General features: G+C 37.1%; 2 protein-coding genes across 2 annotated transcripts in view; both read left to right on the top strand.

Moving 5' to 3' along the window:
- The window catches only part of LOC144642127 (uncharacterized), a 41,133-nt gene extending 40,182 nt beyond the window's left edge, over positions 1-951 (top strand). The window contains exon 15 of the mRNA XM_078501119.1: positions 665-951. Coding sequence (XP_078357245.1) covers positions 665-808 — 144 coding nt within the window. The 3' untranslated portion in view covers positions 809-951. The remainder of the gene's footprint in view (positions 1-664) is intronic.
- Positions 952-5,601: 4,650 nt separating this feature from the next.
- Positions 5,602-24,623, top strand: part of LOC144642760 (uncharacterized) — a 38,939-nt gene continuing 19,917 nt past the window's right edge. Inside the window, exons 1-14 of the mRNA XM_078501818.1 lie at positions 5,602-5,727; positions 8,247-8,810; positions 9,032-9,139; positions 11,388-11,501; positions 12,138-12,245; positions 12,860-13,002; positions 13,333-13,507; positions 14,620-14,735; positions 16,616-16,742; positions 17,576-17,695; positions 18,892-19,056; positions 20,584-20,805; positions 21,397-21,692; positions 23,583-23,933. Coding sequence (XP_078357944.1) covers positions 5,661-5,727; positions 8,247-8,810; positions 9,032-9,139; positions 11,388-11,501; positions 12,138-12,245; positions 12,860-13,002; positions 13,333-13,507; positions 14,620-14,735; positions 16,616-16,742; positions 17,576-17,695; positions 18,892-19,056; positions 20,584-20,805; positions 21,397-21,692; positions 23,583-23,933 — 2,676 coding nt within the window. The 5' untranslated portion in view covers positions 5,602-5,660. The remainder of the gene's footprint in view (positions 5,728-8,246; positions 8,811-9,031; positions 9,140-11,387; positions 11,502-12,137; positions 12,246-12,859; positions 13,003-13,332; positions 13,508-14,619; positions 14,736-16,615; positions 16,743-17,575; positions 17,696-18,891; positions 19,057-20,583; positions 20,806-21,396; positions 21,693-23,582; positions 23,934-24,623) is intronic.

The raw sequence follows: 24,623 nt of genomic DNA, 5'->3' as shown, positions 1-24,623 counted from the left end.
ACTTAAACTCAAAAAAATGCCTTCGCACGCTAAATGCCAAACTAAAAAGAGCATTTTAATGCCATTATAAATTTTCATCCCATTATTTCTTTTTGCCTTAAAAGACAAACAAAACTAATAGAAAATATTACTATTCTTAGGTATTTCTTAAATGTTGTTTAAAAACTTAAGTTAATTCTGAAACACATTTTTAATTTCGACGCCAAAATTTTGAAATTGTGCGATGCGCCTAGGCTTAATTCCCAGCCGTTTTAGGAGTCCAATGTGCCAAGGAACGCGGGCTCACAAAATGGCTGGAAATCGAGGCTACAATGTGCCGTGCACTCTGAAGAAAAGAAGAAGAAGTTCGTTAGCTGAGAAATGTTTGAGTGCCTCTGTATGCATAACAACACGAAACAATCCGTGCACTTTCTGCTACGGCGCTTGCCCGAGATAAGGTCAACCACAGAAGTCGTTGCCCTCGCTGTGATCAAGCCAATGATTATCAACTGTCACAAAAACACCCCTTAGGTTGGCAAGACTTATTATATTCTATAATTCTGTCGCGAAAAATGGTATGTAACACCAAGAACACATAACAGTGAACTGAAAGCTGCAATTTCGTAAACCTTTTTGTCTGCGTCTTTTTATGCGTATGTTGTTCATCTTATTCACTTTATTACAGCGATCCCAGTTTACCAAGATGAATGTATGGATAAGCTTTATCCACTGGACTGGTAACTACCCAACTGGACCAGACGATGTGAAATGCAGTACTGCCCTTGTAAAATCCGAACAAGCCCCTACCAAGTCTTCAGTACAAGCTTGAGAAAATGACCTTCTGCACCTATAATGAAGCATGAAGTGACATCAAGAAAGGAAAAAAGATAACATGAAATTGAAAGTAAAAATGCACGTTGAATAGTCTCGTTGCTAATAAGATCCCCCATTCGTTATTCGCTGTCGCCTTTACATGATGATATATTTATGAGATGAAACATAATTCAGGAATCACAAAATGCATCATAAGGAAGGAAATGAAAAAGGTCAAAAATGTAGAATTGTATTGCAAATGAAATTATATACACGGAGCATAATAATCATGAATAAATGAACAAGCTTGTTGCCCAGATGGTGTAGATGTTGCTTACTTTATCTTAGGGGAATTATGTTCGAGCGTGATTCACTCACTTCATAGACAGCACATATAGATGTTAGCACCGTCAACCCTGATCAGAAAAGGAATAAGGAGAGCGAATATGCAAGACCCCACCAACTTTGAAGATATGGAATTTCGAGTTTTTTGCAACTGAGGGGCTGCGTCAGAAAAAGCCACTTGCAATCTGCTATGCCCATGGGAACAAATAGGGGTTTATGCAATTTTCCCGGATCTGCGCACTTTGGGAAAAAAAGTTATGACTAGCGGTTGGGGTTAGTTTTCTGGAAACTGCAAGGGTGTGGCAGAGAAAAGCCTCTTGCGATCAACTATTCTCATGGTAATTTCCCGCATCTGAGCACTTTGGGAATAAAAAAGCTAGGGTTACGGTTAACCCTAAGGGCAGGAGTTAGTTGTCTGACCAGTGAGAGACTATGGCCGGGAAAATCCTCTGTAAGAGAAGTAATTTTTTGTCTTGTACATTCAAGGACAAGTACAAAATGTAGTATAATTAAATGTGAGACTAGTAGTACAACTTTTGTTGATTGCTCCTTTGGATGCTCCAAAGTAAAGGGGAGACATGCGAGCAAACTAAGGCGTGATCCATCAAGCCTTCTAGAAGATGGATGTCAGGGCTGCCATCTATGCAATCCTTAAAAGTTGTGATTCTGTTAATAGACACTGTCGTTTTCTCCATGTAAATTAGCGTCACAGTTATTTTTCTCTTGAATTTAATCGACCCTCACCACCGAAACTAGAGCAAGGTGACATTCAAAAGTTAGCAACATTTACAAGCAATTATCTAAATATACATGTAGTATACAGGTACCGTGATGGTTTCTTTTGGGTTCATTGACTATTGTCTGCCGTTATTGTGTCGAAGTAAAAAAGTCAAATACCTTATTGGTTCCTTATTTGGCGGATCTTTAATTTTCGCGATTCTCAAAAAATTCAAAATAAAAGACCCGCGAAACGTATTTTTAACGCATTTTGATATAACTTTAATGTTTTTAATGTCATTTTTGACCAAATCGCGAAAAATAAAACCCCGCGAAATACAGTTTCGCCAAAATCTTGACCCGGTCGAAGTGAACTACCGTTTCCCAAGAGTTCCGCTTGGATGATGGACGGAAGGAAAAAGCGTAAACCGTCTGTTGAGGTTTGAATTTCAGAGTTCGCATGTCATTGAAATCTGCAATAATTTTATGTGAAAGCCTTCTGTTTATTGTCCCCGTTTCAAATTTTAATTCACGTGTTTACCTTGTTGCTCTACTTAAACGCAAGCATTTCGCGTCAACTACTTATCGGATCTGGTTGCTGCAATATGAAAATGTATAAAAGACATGTAAAATAAAGATACCGAAGCACTTTTGTTAACTAATTTAGAAAAAATCGTAAACCGTCTGTTGAGGTTAACTCTTCTACAAAATGTTAACTTTTTTGTGAACTCTCACTGAAATAATCACGTGGAAATTTAACTAGTACTAGTCCCTTTTCAGATGTGCAAGCGGTGGACTCGCGACAAACACTCGATTTTCAACAAAATGTCTACCATAAACTGGAATGGACTTTCGCGTGCAGAGATCGTACAATGACGCATCATAAGCGAACGAATTCGGAAAAAATGTTCATTTCCCCGTCAAAATTGTGTGAAGATCAAAAAACCAAATGAAACATGCACTGACCGTAATTTCAATAAAAAAAAAAAAAAAATGGCGGACACGCGCCACCGCCGAGGGGAAACTTCAAACGCGTGTAAAATGCTTCACATCGCACATTTTCTCACAAAAATTCGCCATGTTGTTTGACATTCCATTCACTCGAAAGACAGACTCACGTTCCCGGATGTAATACACAGTGGTCGAAAATAGACTGGAAACAGCAAGGTGTATTTTTCGGCGAATATTTTTGACGATTTTTTCGTATTTTATCTGAGAACAATGGTTTCGTTACGTCACTCGTATACCCTTTTCTGCGTATATTCTGGACAGCTTAATGTTTCGTTTAACCTAGGTTTTCAAGAGGCTGAGTACGAAAGGCCCAAATTATGTTCCGACAGGAAGCTCTAATTGCCATTACTCGCGGTAAAAATTTCAATTACTCAGTATATCCTACCTTATTCCACTTAATATAAGAAGACATGGTTCGTAAGTTTCATAGGGTAATTTTAACGTATGTCGTAAAATTAAGAAAATAAGATATTGGTTTCTAAATGATTAAAAGTGGAAGTGTTTATCAAGGCTTCTTACCTGCTCTCTTACCTGTCTCTAATAGTTTTATCGCTATTCTCATTGACATATACACGTTCATGAACCATGTTAGGAAAAATGTGAATCTGTTTTCCTGATATTTTATTTTAAAATGAGTTAGTCACTTCACGGTTGAGAAGGAAATCGTCACGGAATCTAAGTAAGTTAATAAATATGGATTTCGAAAGGAAGATTAAAGAGGTATCTCGAAACTTGATTATTGTCTGAAGATGACATCAATTGTTTCTGTCAAAAATAATAATAGAGAAAATACACACATACCGTTTAATTAGAAAATTCTGGTACATAATTAGTTGAAGGCTGGCCAACCGTTTAATTATGGTCCAAAACAAAGCCATGAATCTTCTACGACGTTATTTAATTTCGTGAAATTACCTTAAGTAGTGACAATGGCTCGAGGTGCTTATCGTTTAGATTAAGTTTAAAGAGAAATATGTTAACAAATAGAGTGTCGTAAAATATAAATGCAATGAATCTATCCATGATTCTATCGACCTTCTGACATTGTGGGATCTGGGAAACGGGCAAGGTATGGGGGCTGGGATGGTCGGGAAGGCGGGAGGGTCGTTGGGTGGCTTTAAGGGGTAGAGATAGATGTTACCAAAAACCATAAAAAATAACCAACAGAAATTGTGGCATATTGCCAAGCCCCTCAGGCTCTTTAAGCAATGCAAAAATGGGCCAAAACTGAACAAAAATCTAAATAAGAATGTATTCGATATCACTCGTGAAACCACGATTATTATGAATTTTTTTTGACACCCGAGAGGGAAGATAGTTCTCAACCACAAATTAAAATTAAATTTACACGTAGTTAAAATAATAGTAGAGCTATGTTGCTTTATACGAAAAGGGGGACGTACCTTTCTTTATTTTCCACGCTGAGATGGTGTGAGCAGTGATCAAGAAAAATTGAAGTCCTTTGTGGGTTTTGCGGGTCTTTATATGACTATTTTGTTACTCATACTTCATATTAATTTTTCTTTCTGTTTATTAACTCCTTTGAAAGATTATTGAAACTGTCGTCCAATTTCAATTACTGAATAATGGTCGTTCCGTTTAAAAATGTGGCTTCGAAGTTTCAAACTAATCAAAATAAATGGAACCTCGCATTTTAATTTAAAAACAGAAACCAATATTGCTTAGATTGCTTTAGGTGGCTTAAAAACGGAAGAAAAGAACTGTCACCTTGAGCAAATAGTTGTCAGGTGTTGAGAAGGAATACAGAGGCACCCGTGCACAACTGTCTCAAAATATATGGGTTGTCTTTTCCCACAAGGTAATAGCCATTCTAGTGCCTATATAATTATGAAATTGGCGATTTTAACACTTTTCGATAAAATTAGGATTGGCAATTATCATTAATTTTGTCTACCATAAGTTATAACTCGGTCAAAACAAACCATATTCTATTTCTGTTCACAAAATGCTAGAAATCTTTCGTGACGTAATTCTGCTCTCTATACCGCGCGTCGTCTTATGTCCATTCTGGCGGTTAAAAAAACGCAACGGCTAAATATAATATCAAGTTCTCGATATTCTTGCCATGTTTACAATTGAATTGGCTGAAAAGAAGATTCCTTTGAAATTTTTTCTGTCTTTCTCTTAGCCTTTTTTTTATGTTTATTAACTATTTTGTACAACAAAATATGACACTGTCGTTCAATTTCAACAACTGAATAATGGTCGTTCCGTTAATGTCGCTTCTAAGTTTTAAACAAATCAAATGGAATTGAATCTTACATTATAATAAAAGAACAGAAAATTATATCGCTGTCGCATTAAGGTGGATTTTAAACGAAATAGTTATCAGATATTCGAGGACCTGCTATAATCTTATGTTATAGAAATTAAACGGCTGTCACCTTGAGCAAATAACTGTCGGGTGCTTGATAAGAAACAAAAAGGCACCGGTGCACAAAACTTGCCACAAGGTTATGACCATCCCGTTTTCTTCATTTGAATTTAGCGAAATTTTACACTTTTCGATACTAACTTAACATGTAAAATGAGGATTAATAAATAACGTTTTATTTTATCTTTCATTAGTTAACTTTATTAAAAACAACAATATTCTTTTTCTGTCCAAAATATGCTAGGCATTCTTTATGACGTAATTCTGCCCTCTTGAAATACCTTAAATAGAAGAATACGTTTATATTTTCTGTAGTGATAACTGCTCGGCGTGCAGATCGTTTGAGTTTTGTTGAAAGACAACTTCCTTTACAAAAAGAGTTTCAGAAGAGCCATTGGCAATGAATCCTGTCAAGGTTCTGTCAGTCGTTCTTTTTGTTCAAATGCTGGATTTGGCACTCGGGCAAGGTAGGCTTGTTTCCTCTTTTTCGTTTTCCTTTTGTCAGCGGCATTTAGACAGTGTTTATCTTCTGTCAATTGTCTCGCTTTTATAAGTTTTTATTCATTCTTTAACTTCTAGAACGTCTGGAATCTTTCATCCAGAAAAAAAATTAGGGAGAACGACATAATTTCCTTAACATGTTACAAGAGAAAGCAAAAAGACAAGTGACAACTTACGTCTAGTGAATTTTATCAATTCTATTAGAAGGTGTTGTTGAGACTTGATATGTTTCTAGTTAGCATAATTGCTGTGCCGTCGTCTTATGTTCATTTTGGCCGTTAAAAAAAAACGTTTTGGTTAAATATAATATCAAGCTTCCATTATTTTTTTCAATTTTTACCATTGGATAGACTGGATGGCAGATTCCTGTAAAAGTCTTTCTGTCTTTCTTTTCTCTTTATTTTTTTTCTGCTTGTTAACTATTTTGAATGAAAAAAATAATACTGTCGTCCAATTTCCACAATTGAATAAGTGGTCGTTCCGTGAATTAAAAAATGTGTATTCTTAGTTTAAACTAATCAAATGGAATAGAACTCTGCATTACAACTCAAGAAAAGAAAGTTAGATCATTGTAGCATTTTTAAAAGTGGCTTAAAACGAGAGAGTTTTCAGGTACCTTAATGTCACTGCTCTCGATGACCTGTTATGATCTTATGTTGGAAATAAAATAGCTGTCAACTTAAACAAATAATTTCACGGTTATTGAGAAGAAACACAAAGAAACACAGGCACAAACTCTCTCTAAATATATCAGAGGTCTTACTTGCCTTAATTTTAAAACCATTATGTTGCATATACATGAATTTACACTTTTCCGTAATAACTTAATAATGAAAATCAAGGGTTGGTTAATATCATTTAATGCCGTTTAACTCTTTTAAGAGGGTACCAAAGGGGGGTTCGTGATCCCGTTTCACGCACAAGTTTTAACCAAATTCACGTGTCACGTATACTTGAAACAGCAGAATTCACGGATCACGTTTCTTTTCTAACTATTTTTCACGCGTCACAGTCTAATTTTTGCCCTATTTTCACGCGTCACGGATTAACTTTTGCCCTTTTCACGTGTCACGCATAAACCCTTTGCCCTTCTCTTTTAAAAACAATCCATATACTATTTCTATCCAAAAAATGCCTGGCGTCTTTTATGACGTAACTCTGCTCTCATGGAAATACTTTAACTACTGCCTTACTTGCAGTGATAGCTGCTCAAGATCGTTCGAGTTTTGTTGACAGAGATCTGCGTTTACATATAGAGTTTCAGAAGATATATTGGCAATGAATCTTTCCAAATTTATATCAATCTTTCTTTTTGTTCAAATGTTAGGTTTGGCATTCGGGCAAGGTAGGCTAATTTTTCCCTCCCTTTCCCCCTATTGTCATTGAATCTAGACAGTTATTATCTGCCAATTTTTTTTTATTCATTCATTAACTTCGATGCGTTTTAAAAAACATTAACATTAAAAAAAAAAATTGATATCAGTGTTACGCTTTTGTCGCAAATAAAGAAATCTTTAAACCAGAAAAAAAATATCGAACATAACATCATTTCCTAATTAAACTGCAAACCTGCATTAAGTGATGGCAAAAAGACCAACGCAAGCTTGAGTCTAACAAATTTCGTCATTTCTTTTATCGCTTCTCTTTTCTCGTCAGATTGCTGTTTAAGTCAAAATTTTATTTTTTTCTGAATAATTGTTCATTCGTTCAGATGTTCGAGATGAAAAGCACTTGTACACAAACTGTCTCAGCAAACATCTGTTGTCTAACTTGCCACAAGGTAATAACCATCTTGTTGCCATATATGAATTAAGCGATATATATTTGACACTTTTCGATAATAAACTTCAGAGAGTTAGTGTTTACATCCATGTTCGTCTATGGCCAAGAAGCTCATCTTTTTCAAAGGCAACGATACCATATAGAATGGATAAACACATTTCATTTCTCATAAAAAAATCGCAGAAACATCATCATCAAAAATTCTATTACTTGCTTAAAATCATATCTTACCGGTCTACTGCGGAGGAACGAGGCTAATGGCCTTCCATCCCGAAGAGAAACTAATTCCTTGTAAAATATCTTAAAATGAACTTCAGGTCCTTTTTCTTATATTTCTACAGCCTTGATCCCAATTTGAGCTCCCTAGCTTAAACGAGCTATGAAATTCCTCTTCCAAAGAGAAATGGTATATTACGTGACCGCCGCCGTAATGTTTGACTTGAACGTTTTAAAAGGACCTTAATAAATTGGTGCTTATTTGAACTCTGTGGAACACCAAATTCCTGATTTTTTTTTTTAATTTACAGGCTTTTAAACGTTATACGTTCGTTGCGGGTAATGTTTTTGTATCATGTATTGTTAATTAAGACTTCTACTAAAAGTACAGCAAATCGTGCGTTATCGTGAGTTAATAGAACGCGAAATTTGACACTTCCAAAGCAATTATAAATGTCGTATATTATCTTGAACTTTTGTCTCATAGCGGGATGTGGTACCTCTGTGGACGTGGTATTTCTTGTCAGCTCAGATGGCAGCACTGGCAGTAGAGAATATGCGCAGCAGAAGGACTTTGTGATAGACGTAGCGAATGGTTTAGGCGTAGGACCAGGCAGCAGTCAAGCAGCCATAGTTCTTTACAGTGACTCGGCATCAGTAAAGGCACGACTTGGCCAGTACGCCACCATGGACGAATTCGCTGCAGCTGTCCATGCTTTACCTCCCCAGCGTGGCACACGGCATCGGTTCGACGAAGCACTGAGAGTAGCTGCCACTGAGCTCGTTCGATCAGGGAGAGTGAGCGTCCCAAAGGTTGTTCTTCTGATAAGTACTGGTTATTTACGATCAGCCATCTATGCCTTGACCGATATTTCCCAGCGCTTGAGAAATAATGGCGTTTATATTCTTGCCGTTGGTATTGGTCATGGAGGTCTTATAAATCAACTACAAATAGTAACAGGGACTCACGATGACGTTTTTATGTTGAGTGACTACCGAGAACTCATGCAAAATCGTGGAAAAATTATCAGCAGGGCCTGCTTTCTGATTGGTGAGTGTCAATTAACATTGTGATGAAGATTTTAGGATTTGCAGTTGCTTATGCAAGACAGTTAAAAATCATCATCATCACCATCATTAACAACAACAACATCATCATCATCATCATCATTATCATCATCATCATCCCCATCATGATCATTATCCTTTTTTTAATTAAGATCTCATCTTCAACATTTAAAGAAGAAAGGTTAATTATTCCCTTATTTTTAGAAAAATGTTCAAGCAATCCATGCAGTAATGGAGCTACATGTGTCAATGTTGTGGGAAATTATCGCTGTGATTGCAAAACAGGATATTCTGGAAGGAACTGCGAAACAAGTAACCTTCGTCTTTGTTTGATATAGTTAATTTTAAATAATAAATATTTTAGAAAAGGTTGAGAATACCTAACTACATAACTGAAAAATATTATACCATTGTATCAAAAAAAGGAAATTATTAACGTTAAATAATAGGTTAAAACATTTGGTTACTAATCTGATATTTAAAAAAAAACTCACAAAATCAGGGCAATACGTAGCTACATATAGGAAAGTCAAAAATTTCCAGACTAGATATGCTAGGATTAAACGCTAATGCGATGTTCACTTTACATGATAGGCATCACGTTAAGTAAACATTCGTTAAAGTTCACCAAATAATTTTGCCAAACATGAAACAATCTGAAAAAGTCAAATAAACCAACCAAATTTTGAAATACTCTTAAACCGATACGTGCGTTCAATCCTGGAAAAAAAGTGGAAATTGATTTCTTAGATTGCGTTTGCTTTTCTTCGTTTAACCCTATTCAGACCTGGGGGGGGGGGGGGGGGGCTTTTGAGGCCCGCGCCGACTTTGAACTTTTATAACTTTTCTAAGATTTAACCAAACGCTGCCAAACTTTCTGAGTTTTCCCAAAAATTTATCTGGCAACAAATTGGTAGGGATGGATGATGTGTCAGGAACTTGACATCACCATGGCAACGGAATTTTGACAGGCATGTTTTCCCAAATTTGTAATTTTGCGTGTTTTTGTTAATAAAAATCAACTTAAATAGCATTATTTTTACATTTTTACGGGTTTAAAGCACATTTGTATTCATTTTGAGTACTTTGCAATGATTTTGGGTGGTTTTCTGGCATTTTGGAAAAATTTTGAAATCCAAGATGGCGAATCCAAGATGGCGGCTGTTTTGACATCATGATGTAATTGTCACGTGATGTGACGTCACCGTCCCACGTGACGTATACCAAAAGAAAGAGTTTTGGACGTACAATACATACTATAAGTTTCATGGTGATTGCTTAAATATTCTGGAAGTTACATAGGGGGGGGGGGGCTTCCGAAGCCCCACCCCCCCGGTCTGAGAAGGTCCAAAAAAGCCCGGTCTGAATAGGGTTAAGGCGTCAGTGTCCAAAGTGGAGTGTTACGACTCAATAAGATAGCTTCTTGTATTAGTCGGACACACCATGCTTGAGAATTTTGGCGTATCTAGAGTTTATTTTGTGTTCCATTGTCTCGGTACAATGTCTGTTTGTTAATTGGTTGTTTCTCGCTCGGTCCTGATCATGTTCGGCCCCACGCATGGTCCACGAGCGCTTGCTTTCCCTGATGTTTGTATGGGATGGTTCCCATTAGCGACGTAAGTGACCTAACTGGAATCGGAATCGCAAGACCCTTACGATCTAGTGGAAATCCAGACGACCGAAGCGACGGAAGCAGAAGCGGAACCGAAAAGAAAAGGAAACCTGATCTTTCCGATTGCGATTCTGTCGCGCTTCCAATTGCGATTGCGACTCCGTTTTTTTTTATTTCCACTATAAGGGCGTAAGGCTTTTTACCCTTCCGGTTCCGACTGAGCCTCCGATTACCTCGCTAGTAGGAACCAGCCGAAAAAGAGAGGTCGTGGGACCCGTTATGTCTTAAATTGACTCAAATCCGTGATACATTTTCTTTAATTTTTGAGTCTAATGCTTGCGTGCGCTTTGCGCTGCGCTTCTCTTTTATTAAAGCTTTGCAATCCCAGGGTGGTTCGGATCGATATCGTTCGCTGTAATGTGAACAATGATCAGCTGCAAGAACGGACTCCTACGACCCCTCACAATCGCGACGTCCCACGCCCCTCCGGGCGGCCCCCCCCTTCCCGTGGCGGTCCTCCTTTGGTGCTCGTCTTCCGTGTCTCGGCCCGTCTTCACTGCAGTCAGGTCAGTCACTTTACTGCCTTCGTCATCTCTGGTGACGGCGAGTGAGTCTTCCCTTGTGTTGCATCTTTTGTTCGTCACGCATCTTGTCCAATTTTTCGTTTCTCTTTCGGACGGAGAGAATCTCCTTCATACTTTATTTGTGAGATTAACATTTGCTGTTCTTTTCTCTTCATCCCGTCCCCTAGCTTTGTATGCATTTTAATTAACTCCGAACACAACTTAACCAATTTCCGCCGACCGCGCTCTTCACTTCCATCGGCATAGACTCTGTCACCCTTGGTGACCTATTTTTCTTTAAGTAGGAGCGTATTTTCGTAATTGTGGAGTATGTATTCGAGACAACATTATACATAACTTACTAGCAACATTTCCAAAATTGTAGATATCGACGATTGTGCTTCTGTGAAGTGCAGGAATGGCGGCACGTGTGTTGATCTTGTGGCAAGTTACCGCTGTGATTGTACAATGGGTTATCACGGCAAACACTGTGAAGCAGGTAATAACATAGCATGTGTTGCAGACGAACTAAATCCCGGAACCGGGGTTTCGTTCGTTTGCATTGCAGGCTAGTAAAAGGAATATAGTTGGAGGTTTTTTTACAGAGATGGTCAATAAGGAATGATAGAGAGTGTTTTAAATTTTGTAGCATAACTTGAACGTGGAGTGCCTGGATTATACCTTACCGATATTCCGTCATTAGAGTGCTAGTAGTCATTTCTCTTTCGTCCGAACCTGGGATAACACTGATGCGTTATTCTACTTGTGTTAACGCGTGTGTATTTTAGTGTGAATTTACGAGTGCACATTGTATGGACGACTTGCCCCTGCTGAAAAGAAGTTTAATGTGACCATAAAAATAGACCATAAAAAATATTTTCACCATTTTATATTACGACATTTTAGTAAAATTCGCGTCCATTAACGTACGAAAAACAATGCAACGACAGAAATCACCTTCATGCATGGCTATTATCGATCAGATCACGAATGCATTAGGTTTTTTGAATGTGCCAAAAACTGTCATGCTTATTTGCTGCGTTATTAAGTTTCTCTTCTTAAAACCATACAGTGACGTCACCATCGCTATGATGATGCTGGCCATTTGATTTGACGATTATAATTCTGTGTTTAGGGGATGGTTGTGCCTCTATGACTGATGGTAATCAAGCCTTCGACAAGGATATCGAATTTGTTAACAGGAGCTGGTTTGAAACACCTTCGGTTGTTCACGACGGAGCAGGTAACACAGGAAGGATTGATCGATATATTGAGTGAGTGAGTGAGTGAGTGTGAGTGAGTGAGTGTGTGAGTTGGTGAGTGAGTGAGTGAGTGAGTGAGCCAGAGTGACTGATTGATTGATTTGTGTTTGTTTGCATGATATTGTTTTTGTTTCTTTTAAAAACGTAACCATACGTGACTTTATAAATGAAGTTTCAAATTTACATGGTACAGTTCGTGGTTCAAAGTGGCCTTTTTCCAATTGTTTGTGTAAAGCTTCTTTTATTCCATGGCGCAAAATTGTGTTTAAATCAATAAGGCTAAAATAAATTAAGGCACTGTTCAGAATGTTGACGCGTGTTGATTGGTTTTGCCGATGTAACAGGCATTACATCACAAACGGCACCCGCTGGGGACGCTTGATGAAAAGGCGGCGAATCCTGTCTTTAGTGATAATGGGAAAGGTCTATGTGAGGAAGTTTGAAATAAAACTTAGGTTTACTACATGGAACCAAACACGGAGGATAATAATCGTTTATAATTATCGAAACTTTGAAACAAAAGCTGCAAATAAGGTGTATAAAGTATCAATATTTGTAATTATATAAGATTTATGTGTGTTTTTTTGGCCAATAGATGGTTACCAAATACTTGGTCGGACCGTTCACCTGGAATACGTTCGAAAACATCTGGGGGAAAAGAAAATCAACCTTAATGATACTCAAGCGTTGCCCAACAATATCAAGCTTACAATTCTAGCCGACACAGTATATGTTAAGGTACGTATTAAAGTTTTTATTGTTGCAGGTAAAATTTAATGTTTGTTATTTTATTCTTTCTTTTTTTCTGAAAAAAGGTACTAGAAACATTGTTAGTTTCACGGGTACAGCCTTAAAAAGCAAATCGCGCTTACGTAAAAATTAATAAAGTACAGTGATTTAGCAACAGCGCCTAGTATTTGGTTAGAAGCCATGATGATAATAATTTAGCGACTTGACCTTTTAACAATAGAATATGCAGATTGAAACTTAACAAAAGAAAATACGTTGATATCACACCAGTCTTTTAGCCACTTGAGCTCTTTTATTTTACTGTGTCTTTATCTTCAGGGAAACGTCACAATGCGAGGGATGAAGAAATTGAACATTTTTAGCCGCAAAATCGCCTTTGTAAAGGGAAGTCGATTAGATCTTAGCGCTCCGAATTTGTCCCAAAAGTTTGTCGGAAATCTCCCTGCTGGCGCTAGTGGTGGAAACGGAAAACACGGAGCAAACGGACCAATAGGTAGGGCGATGAGCGACAAAAGGTCGGAATATGAACCGCGCTGTCTTTAAACTTACCTTTCCTATTTAGCATTTAACCACCGTACGTACAAACACATTCAAACCCCCCACTATGGTGCAAGAGGGCCTTTTAAGTGGAGAAGAAGTTGATGGGAGAGCCCCGTAAGGTTTTCGATTTATTAACGTACAGTGGAATTATTTTGCACTCAGTAGAAGGCTCTTAGCTTGCTCTACAAGATGACATAGTTTTTGTTGGCTGTGACGCTATATGGCGTCAGTACACCCGCAATCTTGGATCTGCAATCCTCGCTTGATATTTGATGCTGAATTATTTTAAGACTTAACCCTTTGCGTACCAAGTGGCCAATGCCACATTTCGCTCCTTCGGGCGCCGGGGATTGGGGCTGGGACTTGCTCATTTTGTGTGCTCACGTATCAGTTTCTCGGGCTCTCGTCGGCGTACCCATTTTGGGTTTTGTCATCAAACGTGACGCGGCGTTGGGCTCATCCGTCACTCACTGCTAGTGTCAATTATCGCGGCTTCCCTTCTCTCCGTCTTCTCCGATCACATCGCACGGCATCGCTCCATTCTGAGAGTCGGCACTCTCAGTGGATGTTGGTGATGGTCGAAGGTCGAACGAAGAGTTAGACTCGGGGACATGGATAGTCACACAGAGCTGATCGTGTGGTTGCTCGTTGACAGAAGGTATGGCAGTTGGATCAGATGCTATTGGCATCTTTCCTTCTGGGGCGTTTGCCAGTTTGTCTTCCCTTAAAACATTGTGGGATGTGAAGCCAAAAGTGCATTTTTTTTTTGGCTGGGTTCAAGTTCCTTTAAGTGTGCATATTTCAAATTTCCTGTCTGACGTCACAATTTTACATGTGTCATATTTTTATAGTAGTGAAGTATTTTCACTTTCTTTTGTTTTATAGGGTTTGGAATATTGCCTGACAATCATTCTTGTGTATACTCATTTCAGTGTAATAACCCCCGATACAAAGGGTTAAGGAAGGTGAATCTTGTGCTTTTGGTCTTTGCCAATTTTCTGTAGCTTCCTTCTCTGTGATTGAACTCATTTATATTTACATCAGTATTTCATTTGTTATTTACAGTGGAGCTTTACGCCGATTTGTTAGAAGGCTACGTAAACATTCTACTAAGTGGTGGAAATGGTCTCAAAGGACAAAACGGCGCAAATGGTGGAAATGGAACTAGCAGCTCTTATGAGGTACAATAGTTAAGCCGGAAGTTCCGCTGTAAGAGGAATAACTGTTATTGCAGTTTCCAGCGGTTTGACATACAAACAAGGCAAAAGAGTTATTCCGTATTGCTTTAGCCGATGTGTTGGCCCTTTTAGTTCGCATCGCTCGCATGCCTTAAGCTTCTAATTATGTGTTATCGCAGGCTCACCTGTAATAGCAGCTTTTGTGCATCCTACGTGTTACACCTTTTTGGTGCGATGTTCACATTTGTACTCTTGAATTCACATAAGTCTAACGTTTCTACTAGTATACTAATACAAATACTGGAATTGATCACGTGATAGTGTTTTTTAAAGCGGGCCTACAGACAAAAGAATTTAGACAAAGCAACACTCTACTGTTTAATTAGTGTGTGTGTTTTAAGGTTTTTTCGGAAAAAGTTGAGTGGAAAAATTCAATTTCCATGGCCAAAAGACTAAAGGAAGGACATTAACCTTTACTCGAGTTTAAAACATAAAAAATTGTTATGTACTGATGAGCGTGCGTACATAGCTAAAAAAATTAAATGACAATTCGGGCCGCGCGCGTTTCCGCTAAAGAGCGACGTTTAGTACCAGTTCATATGTAGATAAATAATTGTTAACTATTATTTAAAGGAAAAACGTAAAGAATTGCACTGAACAATAAGATTCGTTCTCGATTTCTATGACCAGCTATCACCTCATAGAAATCTGGAGCTCATAATTAAAATGTTAAGTACATACAAATATTCTCAGTCAAATACTAGTTCAAAGCTCATGCAACCAAAATCTATCATCCACAAAAAGAAAAAAAAAATGACCAAAAGCAAAAATGACCTGGATTTAAGTGGTTACAGTTGTAGAAAAAACCGCAAACAATTTTGTCAGCTGTTTGCGCTTTGGTAAATGATTGCCGGAAAATTAGCCGCGAGAATAGCCTCGACAAGCTTGTCTTATAGCGAAACTTTGTGTTAAAATGTTCGTTCACCAAGCTAGTCAATATGCCCTTCCACTGTGTATATAGCTAATTCGAGATAGGCTGCCGAAAAAAAGCACAAAAGTGCACGCGACAAGACTGAAAGGTGGTCTGGGTATTTACTGAGATTTTGCATATTGGCCTAGAGGAAATGCACAAGCTTAAGTTTGTATTTGTGCACGTGATGATTTTGTTTTTCCTTCCTGGAGGCCTTTTTCTGTAGCTTTACTCTTTCTATCGCATGTCTTTGAGTTTTGAAAATTCTTTGTAAATTCAACGTGGCTAAAAGTACTTTGTTTTCCCTTGTCTGAAGAGAAAGAAAACGTGCAAATTTCCTTTGTCATGTCACCATCTTTTTAGTGTTTTTTTTTTCTTTTTTTAATGTATTTCTTGAAAGTAAGCAAAGCTTTTTTCAAACCAAAAAAGCATAATTTTGAAAAATGAACATGTGAGCATTCTCGAAAAAAAAAAAAAATACACGAGCATTGCTAGGAGCATAACATGCCAGTTTTACTAGAATAATCGGTAAATGCCTACTTTAGGCTTCGAACATCTTGGACAAGAACGGTTATATTTCAAAACAAAAACCCGACCAATATTTTCAGACACAGACCACTCCAGCAACATTTTCTTTTTTTCAGAAATTAGACATGCCTTCTTATATAATTATAAGTAAGTAATTATCTTCTAACGCCTCTCCCACATTATTAAGTTGTAGTTTAAAGGTTTGAATGCGACCTTTAAATTCAAACAACACTGATTGACTAATGCGAGAGCGGGAAAAAGGAATAGGGAGCCTTCACAAGAAATAATTTCGAATGTCTAAAATGTCATTCTTAACTAAAGTTGTCCAAACTCTTACTTTTTGTGAGTGTAGTTTAAAAATGTATTTTTGACATATTTTTAATAGCAAAAGGACCGCAAAGACACAGAATGTAAATACGGAAAAACAAAATGGGGATGCACAACATTATTTCCAGGACGTCCCGGAATAAGAGGAGGCGACGGTAAAAATGGCGGAAATGCTGGGATATCAGGTAAAACGTCCAACAGACAGAAGAATTGTAACTTGAAAAATAGTACGTTTGTTCATTATAGCCGTTGAAATAACAGGAAAAAGGGAAGGTTGGTTTTCTCTTTTTTTTTTTTTTTTTTTTTTTTTTTTTTTTTTTTTTTTTTTTTGAATTTTGATCTTTTGGGATCATAAATCTCACCTTTTAAAGCACTTTTAATTCGTAACTCCTCTACTCGTGGAAACGAAATGACAGTAAATACCTGCAGTTCCAAAAAAATATACTTAGAAGCAGTGACAATAAAACTAGGAGCTCTTATGATTTATTTTACCTCCCAAAATACAATCTTGACATTTTTAAAAGTGATGGACTAATGAGTGGAGGGCTGTACTATTCACTGAGTGGTTTGATTTCAAGCCCTGGACAGGATCATTGAGTTTATTTAGAAACTGGAACAAATATTTCGCTCCGATCATGTCTTTCGCCTCGCAGGTCAGGTCTATACATTGATGAGGTAAGAGATGATACCATCTCTTTTGCACTAATTGGCCAATACCACCGAAATTTATCCCGGATACGTAGCGCGATTGCATGACCCAGTTTTAATTCGCTGGTACCCAATTATACACTTGGATGGAGATTGCCTTTGTGAGAGTAAAGTATACGTACTCTCCTGTCTAAGAGCACTGTTCGATGAGCCCCTAGGGCTGTGCTGGTGCTAAGCATGGAAAAAGGCAGGAAAACGATTGCGTTGAGAAATACATATATGCCTGGCTTTTTCATAGGTTGTTACTATTAAATTGCTGTGTAACAGTCAAAACCATTTTGTAATTTAACCAAAATTTTCTTTAAAATAGGAAATGGTGGGAATGCTGGAAGCCTAACGTTTCATGTACGTAGAGTGGAAGGGAAAGCGGTGATGAAAAGTTGTCCTGGTAAAGGAGGCCCAGCAGCAGTGAATGGAAAGGGCGGAGCCGGTTAGCTACCTTTAATTTTTTTAAAACCTATTTTCTGGCTATTACTCTCGTTGATTGCACAAAACAAAGGCAATCATATCAAACATTATTTTTAAAAAGCACAACGTTATCAGTCTCACCACTAAGAGAATGTTATCAACGTGAATAGTAATAGTAATAGTTATAGTAAAAGTAATAGTAATAGAAAAAGTAATAGTAATAGTAATAGTAATAGTAATAGTAATAGTAATAGTAATAGTAATAGTAATAGTAATAGTAATAGTAATAGTAATAGTAATAGTAATAGTAATAGTAATAGTAATAGTAATAGTAATAGTAATAGTAATAATATATCTTCATTGTGCCGCACAGAGGCGAATCCAGGATTTTTTATTTCTTTATTGGAGGGATCCAAACTTTGATTCAGAAATTACCTGGCGAAATTGTGCATGCCTGTCAAATTGTCAACTTGTTTATCACTGTCGATGCACGAATTTCAGTGCAAAGCAAGTGTCGGTCTAACGGGGGGGAGCGAGGAACGGACCCCCCCCCCCCTGTATCCGCCACTGCTGTACTCGTTAAAGAGAGGTATTAGTTTGTTTACAACAAATGTCTCAACGGCACTGACATCTTCAAATAATAAGTATAACATTCAACATATTTTTATACACTAAACCGGAAAAATTATTATGCTCGTTACGTTCGTTAGTTTAAAACATCAAATAGATGTATTGACGTATTATTTTTTATGTAATTTTATTTCTAGCTCTAATTTAAGTACTTAGTCCTCTCTTTATCGCTGAGAAAGTGAGTAGTGATTCAGGTATTAAGAAGAATTCCGCTCAAGGTTCCAAAAATCTACTCAGAGCACGGTAACATTTTGTATACTGTTTGAAACATCTCCATGTAATTCATTTCTCAAATTGACCCCGCTATTAAATTCTAAGCCATCTTGAGAAATTTAATGTCAAACCTCGTAAGAAAAGTTTAAAACGCATGTTATTTTGTTTTGAACTGACGTGAAACGTCCATTTTAACTAAAATATGGAGAAATTAAAATTCGTTTTTCTCTCGCGGGGTCAGCTTGAGAGCTAAAATTTCGATAGATTCTTCTTAACTGTATTAAAACGGTGCCCATGCTATGAGGTCTTTTTGGTAACTTAATTTTTGCCTCTATTGCTCGAATATTCAGCGGAAACATTCTTAATTATTTTCAGGGGGACAGGGAGGTACAGGAGGACGAGGGGTGAGATGCAGAATGGACAGTGGTTGTGACTCTAAAGGTATAAAGCTTCTTCGCTGCCATCAACGATGTGTGTTTGATAGTTACACAAGTAAGGCGTCTCGTGGACCAAGTGGAAGAAAAGGAACTGATGGAAAAGGTAAGTATAACTGCATGGCCATGTCTTTTTGATATCTCCGATCCACACCCTTAAGGTATCACGGAAGGAAAATTGGCGTTTTCGTTTCAAGCGAAATTGTGTGCAAACCATCAATGGTAACCCCAATAAAGTATATATTTTCTGAAAGCTTATTGAATAAAGATTGTAATTTTGGATTTTGTTTTGATCTTATAGACCAAATAAGCAACGTCAGCATTTTGCAATTATGATGTTGCGCAGCTTTTGGTTTATTTGAGAATACATTTACATGAGAGCAAAAACTTTTATGTGGAATTTGATCTACATATATTGTTCTAAAAAACGGTGTCTCAGATTTTTCTTTTCTTGCTGCATTAATTTTTTATGAATTTTAGAATAGCGTTTTTAGGGCTTCTTTAAGATTAAAAATTCATAAAAAAATTAATGGAGCAAGAAAAGAAAAATCTGAGACACCTTTTCTTAGAGCAAGATATGTAGATCAAATTCCACATAAAATTTTAGGCTCTCATGTAAATGTGTTCTCAAATAAACCCAAAGTTGCGCAACATCATAATTGTAAACAAAATGCCGACGTTGCTTATTATGGCCTATATGATGCAAAAAAATCCCTCATTAGAATCTTTATTCAATAAGCTTTCAGAAAATATATACTTTATTGGGGTTACCATTGATGCTTTGCACACAATTTGGCTTAGAACGAAAACGCCAATTTTCCTTCCGTGATACCTTAAAACAGTGAACTACTGTATAGTTCCTAAAATAATCCCTAGGATTTTAGTTGCATAACGTTTCTTTCAGGTCTGCTTATTCTCGAAGAGGGTTTAAAGACGGTTGTGGGGGTTGTTTTCGGATTGAAATTTGCGTTTTAAAAATCGTTGGAGTTATACATTGACAAGTTAGTGTGACAAATAAACAAGCCTTAGGTAGGGACCTTGTAATCCGAATAGTTATATAGCTCTTGGCTTGTTTATTGTCCTTCGTTGATGGGTATATCAGTCATACAGACAAACCATCCACCGAACATCATGTTCGTAGCACTCATATAATTCGAGCCATATGAATTGTTTATTTCATTTATTAATTAGAATGTATTGGCACAATCTTTGTAGTTTTTATAGCAGTCATACAGGAATATATATCCACCGAATTTTGGATGCGGATGTGTAGCTCCAATAGAGCGATTTTCACTTGAGTGTCGAAAGTAAATTGCGTTTTCTTTGGTTTTGCAATACTACGCTTAGTGATTGGCTGTGATTGGCTTAAAAATCTAGCGCCACTTTCTCAGCTAATCAAAAATAAAACCAAAACCAGTCGTGACTCGCTCGCACACGTTTTCCCGCGCTTCGTGCCAGCTACATGTATTTGCTTGGAGTTTAGAATTGTCTGTGTCCTTTTTGATTGGCCGGAGAATATAACTTTGGTTTTGGTTTTACGACACTCAATTGAAAACTGCTCTATTCGATTTCGAGCCGTGCGAATTGTTAATTTATTTTATTTTTCTTTATATCATGTTTCCGACTTTTTTAGCTGGTACTCCCGGCTCCGATGGTCAGTTTGTAGCCCCGTACATCCAAAAATCGCCATTCGGCAGAAGCGAAATGAAGAAATATCCATTGGCTTTATTAAATCTGATGACGAGATATGCAGAAGATCTTATTTGGACTAACAAGATCACGAGCGGCGAAGCTTTGTTAAACTTCATAATCCAACTAACTGAAGGCAGAATGGATGCATCTCACCTGAGAAATGGTAGGTCTTTTTTCGGAGCTGCAACGGGTTGTACAAAAAAATAAAAAAATAAAAAATGACGCTTCCTAACCTCGTTGCGTAGATGTATTTACTTTAAACTTAATATCGGTATGTTAATTATTGCAGTTGTCATCAACACGTGACCATCAGAGCAAGAAGAATAGACACAAGTTTGAGTTTGTAGTGGATGTCAGTTATCTCCGCCCCCTGTTCTGGGGACTCTTAAACAAAGTGTATGCTGACTAAATTATAATTTAAGTGTACTTGAAGCTGCATGCACGTGCTTATAAGTTTCTTTAGCAATTTCGAGTTTTTAAGCTTGCGTAACTGTACTTGTCATTTTTCATAAACTTCTTGGGGATTGAATTATCTAGGAACATTTTTAAATATCCTACGAAACCTCAGAGAAACCAAAACCCGTCGCCAATATTAATACGACCGTCAAACACTGCACATGTGCAGTAATGGCTGATAGTTGTACGGTAGTTCAAACAATCAAACTACATTTTTAATGTTGTACGTTCAAGCAGCCAAACAGCGTTTGTAACTATGAAGAAAACCACCAATTTATGCTTGTTTATTTAATTTTAGTTGCAAAACGAAGGTTGGCTTTCCTAAACAAAGAAGGATATGACAGATTTGGTAACAACGAGCTGTTTGCTCCTCTCATGAAATGGGAGCACGTAAAGAAAGGATTAATAACTATGAAAGGCCACGCAAAGTCGTTTGAGGATGCTTACAATAACGTAAGGACATCGATCGAAAAGGAAATTGCTAAGGTGATAAAAGCACTTCCACAGGCAACGTTGAAACAAGTCCGCAGTGAAAAGGAGAGACTCGTGGAGTCCAGAAGAATAGCAATAAGCGAGAAGGGAGCTTATGTCGCAGTAAGTTGACGTTCAGCGAAAATAACTCGTAAAGCATTTTTCGATATCTTAGTTTTTGTTGTTGTTTTTTTTTTTTTTTAACGTCGACGTGTCACGCAACATTGGGTTTATGTGGCAAGTTTCTGTATTTCCAATCTTGATCGCAGAGTCTTTCGGCTCCTCTGTCAGCCGTAAGTCCCGTTCAGGACGGACTCTGGGAAAGTAACATTGATTAAGCTAGAAATTTTTGTGTGACAATTATTGGCCTTACTTATATTTTAAACGGAAGAACAATCTCCCAAAACGTAAGGGAATTTTCGAAGCTTAACTTATTTCTAGACACCATCGAGGAAACAGGAATTTATCAAAGAAGCAAAAATGTTCTGTTATTGAAATTAAAAAAAAAATTAAATTTAAATTATTTAAATCGAAAAATGCCGGAGCGAAGGTAAGTTTATTGCATTTGTTTGTTTGGAGCTGCATTCGCGAGTGGAAGAGAGACGAGGAACGGCTATCATCATCATCATCATCATCATCATCATCATCTTTATCATCATCAGTATCATCATCATCATCATCATCATTATCATTATCTTCATCGTTGTCGTCGTCATAATCAACATCACCACCACCATCACCATATTTATAATCATCGTCATCATCAGCATCATGATTATAATTTAAAACTCTCTGTCGACTGGTATGCATTGTGGGTATTTGTTATTGTTTTGATTCTGTTGCTGAGGCAAATCGTTCAAAAATCAAAATTTTACAGGTAGAAATAAGTATAAATCTTTGGTTTTGAGGTCATTTGGCTAAGAACTACTTTATTTGAAATAATGACCTCGCGTCGTGTGGTCGTAAGCTACACTTTATAGAACAGTTATAAGTTTCAGTCGCCATACGCGTCATTTAAAAACAATTCCATAAAATATATAATATAATGTGCTTTTTATTTGCTCTAAGAAGCACAAATATATAGAGTATATATACAGTACTTAGTATTCCTTAAATACTGTCCAAGTTAAGATGTAGAACATTTCTTGGCGATTTCCATATAGCGGTTTGGAATCCCTACGGAGTTTCTTTCGATAACTGGTCACGTACAGATTCTTAAAATGTTTTTTGATTCATCTTTTTTCCAATCAGAAAGGTTGGCATTTAATACTAGGCTCGATTTTTTTCAAATAAATCTTTTCAGAATTAAGAGCCTCTAGTCACAGTCTAGGCCTTGGGCCGACAAATCTTCGCATCCGTCGTGAAAGGCCAAAATCACATCGCGCACCGGCCGTTGTTTATCTTCATATGTAAGATATGCAACAAACGAACAATTGTTGACAAAATATTCGCCTCAATGTTAAGGACGATAATCAATCTCTTCATTAAAAGCAATAACTGTTGAAAAATTGCAATTGATGCTTCGGATTATAGAGGATTGAAGAGCGAAATGATTGACAATTCAACTAATTCCTTTCATTTACTTCGATTCCTTTTTTAATTGTGATTCCCTTTCTATAACACTATGACACTTCAAAATAAAGCTCATTCATTGATTCATTTATTCATTTGTAAGCAACGAAACCTCGGGCGAGGCGCGCGATGCATACTGGTCGACAGTCAGTGTTTAGTAATATTATTATACTTAATCATTTAGTATGTTTAAGCGCGTTAAGCACAAAATTGCGGAAGTAGTGTCTCACTGTGTTTCCAAGCAATATAGCTTTTAGTTTCTACCGCACTCTAAGTAAAAGATTGGGCAATAAAAAAAACACCTTCATGCATCATTCTCGCTCCCAAAAATACAGACGGAGCTCCACAAAGCTTGCAAATAGCACCTTTTTTTATACCAAAAGGTCAAGCGTATTGTTGTTGCTGTTTTTCCTTTTTACTTTTACGTATTCGCTACCATAGGCTATTGGGCAATTGGAAGCAATTATGAACAGCTCTTTGGAGGCCATAGACGTGCTGTTGCCTGGTGTGTATGCCAAGTCCAAGTTTAATAGAGGAGACCTTTTTGTAATACTACAAGGTATTACAGGGTTCCTAAGTGGAATTAAAGGAAAAGATCCACTAGCGGTAATTAGTGCTACTCTGGGAGTACTTGACCATTACACTGCCAAATGCAAGATTGGTACACTCCAGAGTATCAAGGACAAAATTAGCAAATGGATGACATTTGGTAAGGCATACACCGCTCTAAAAGATTCGAATGATCTGGACTTTGACCAAATGGACGTAGGAGCTGTACCAGAGATGATGAAGGTAATAAATCACTTATTTTGTTTTGTGGTAAATTCAATTTTCCTAGTAAGTTAAAACAGTTTTGTAATCCGAAACTACGATTTCCCACATATCTTAAATGTTATTGTTCGACATAATAAAGAGCGGAAATGGGCAAGAACTGAGTGAGTAGAAGAGTGTTTATAACATGATAAACTTTACACATTTAATTTCTTCAAGTTAATTTGTTAAAGCTGCTCTGTTGTCACAAGAATGAAATATAAAAAAAGGAAAATAGCATTTTTAGGCTGCTGGTACAAAACGTGTAATGATTACAGTTATGATTAAAAACTGATGGACAAAACACCCACATACATCAACTTTCTTTGCACTATGTCAAGTTATAATAAACTTCACTATTCCCAAATATATTTATCTTCAAGAATATATTTTCTCCAAGAAGATATATTTTGTACGTCAGACTTCTGTTGAATGATACAATTTTTTATCCGAATCACGTAAAAGACATCGACAGTACTGATTAGACAGTGTTAAAAAGCGTTCAGCAACTGGTACCCGCAGAATTCCTGTTTAAATGTAAAGGCGTGTTAAGAAGTGTAAAGCTTTTTTGCCTCAACTAGTAGCGGATTTCCCAGCGGCCCGATAATTAAAATGCATGCATCGAAGTTGGAGAACCATGAATTTCATTTTCTATGGTCATTGTGGTTAGCG

This window comes from Oculina patagonica, chromosome 2 (assembly GCF_052425735.1).
Source record: "Oculina patagonica isolate OP01 chromosome 2, crgOcupat, whole genome shotgun sequence".
NCBI classification, from domain to species: Eukaryota; Metazoa; Cnidaria; class Anthozoa; order Scleractinia; family Oculinidae; genus Oculina; species Oculina patagonica.
Note: the sequence above shows the minus strand (reverse complement) of the source record. Positions and strands in the feature narration are given on the sequence as shown.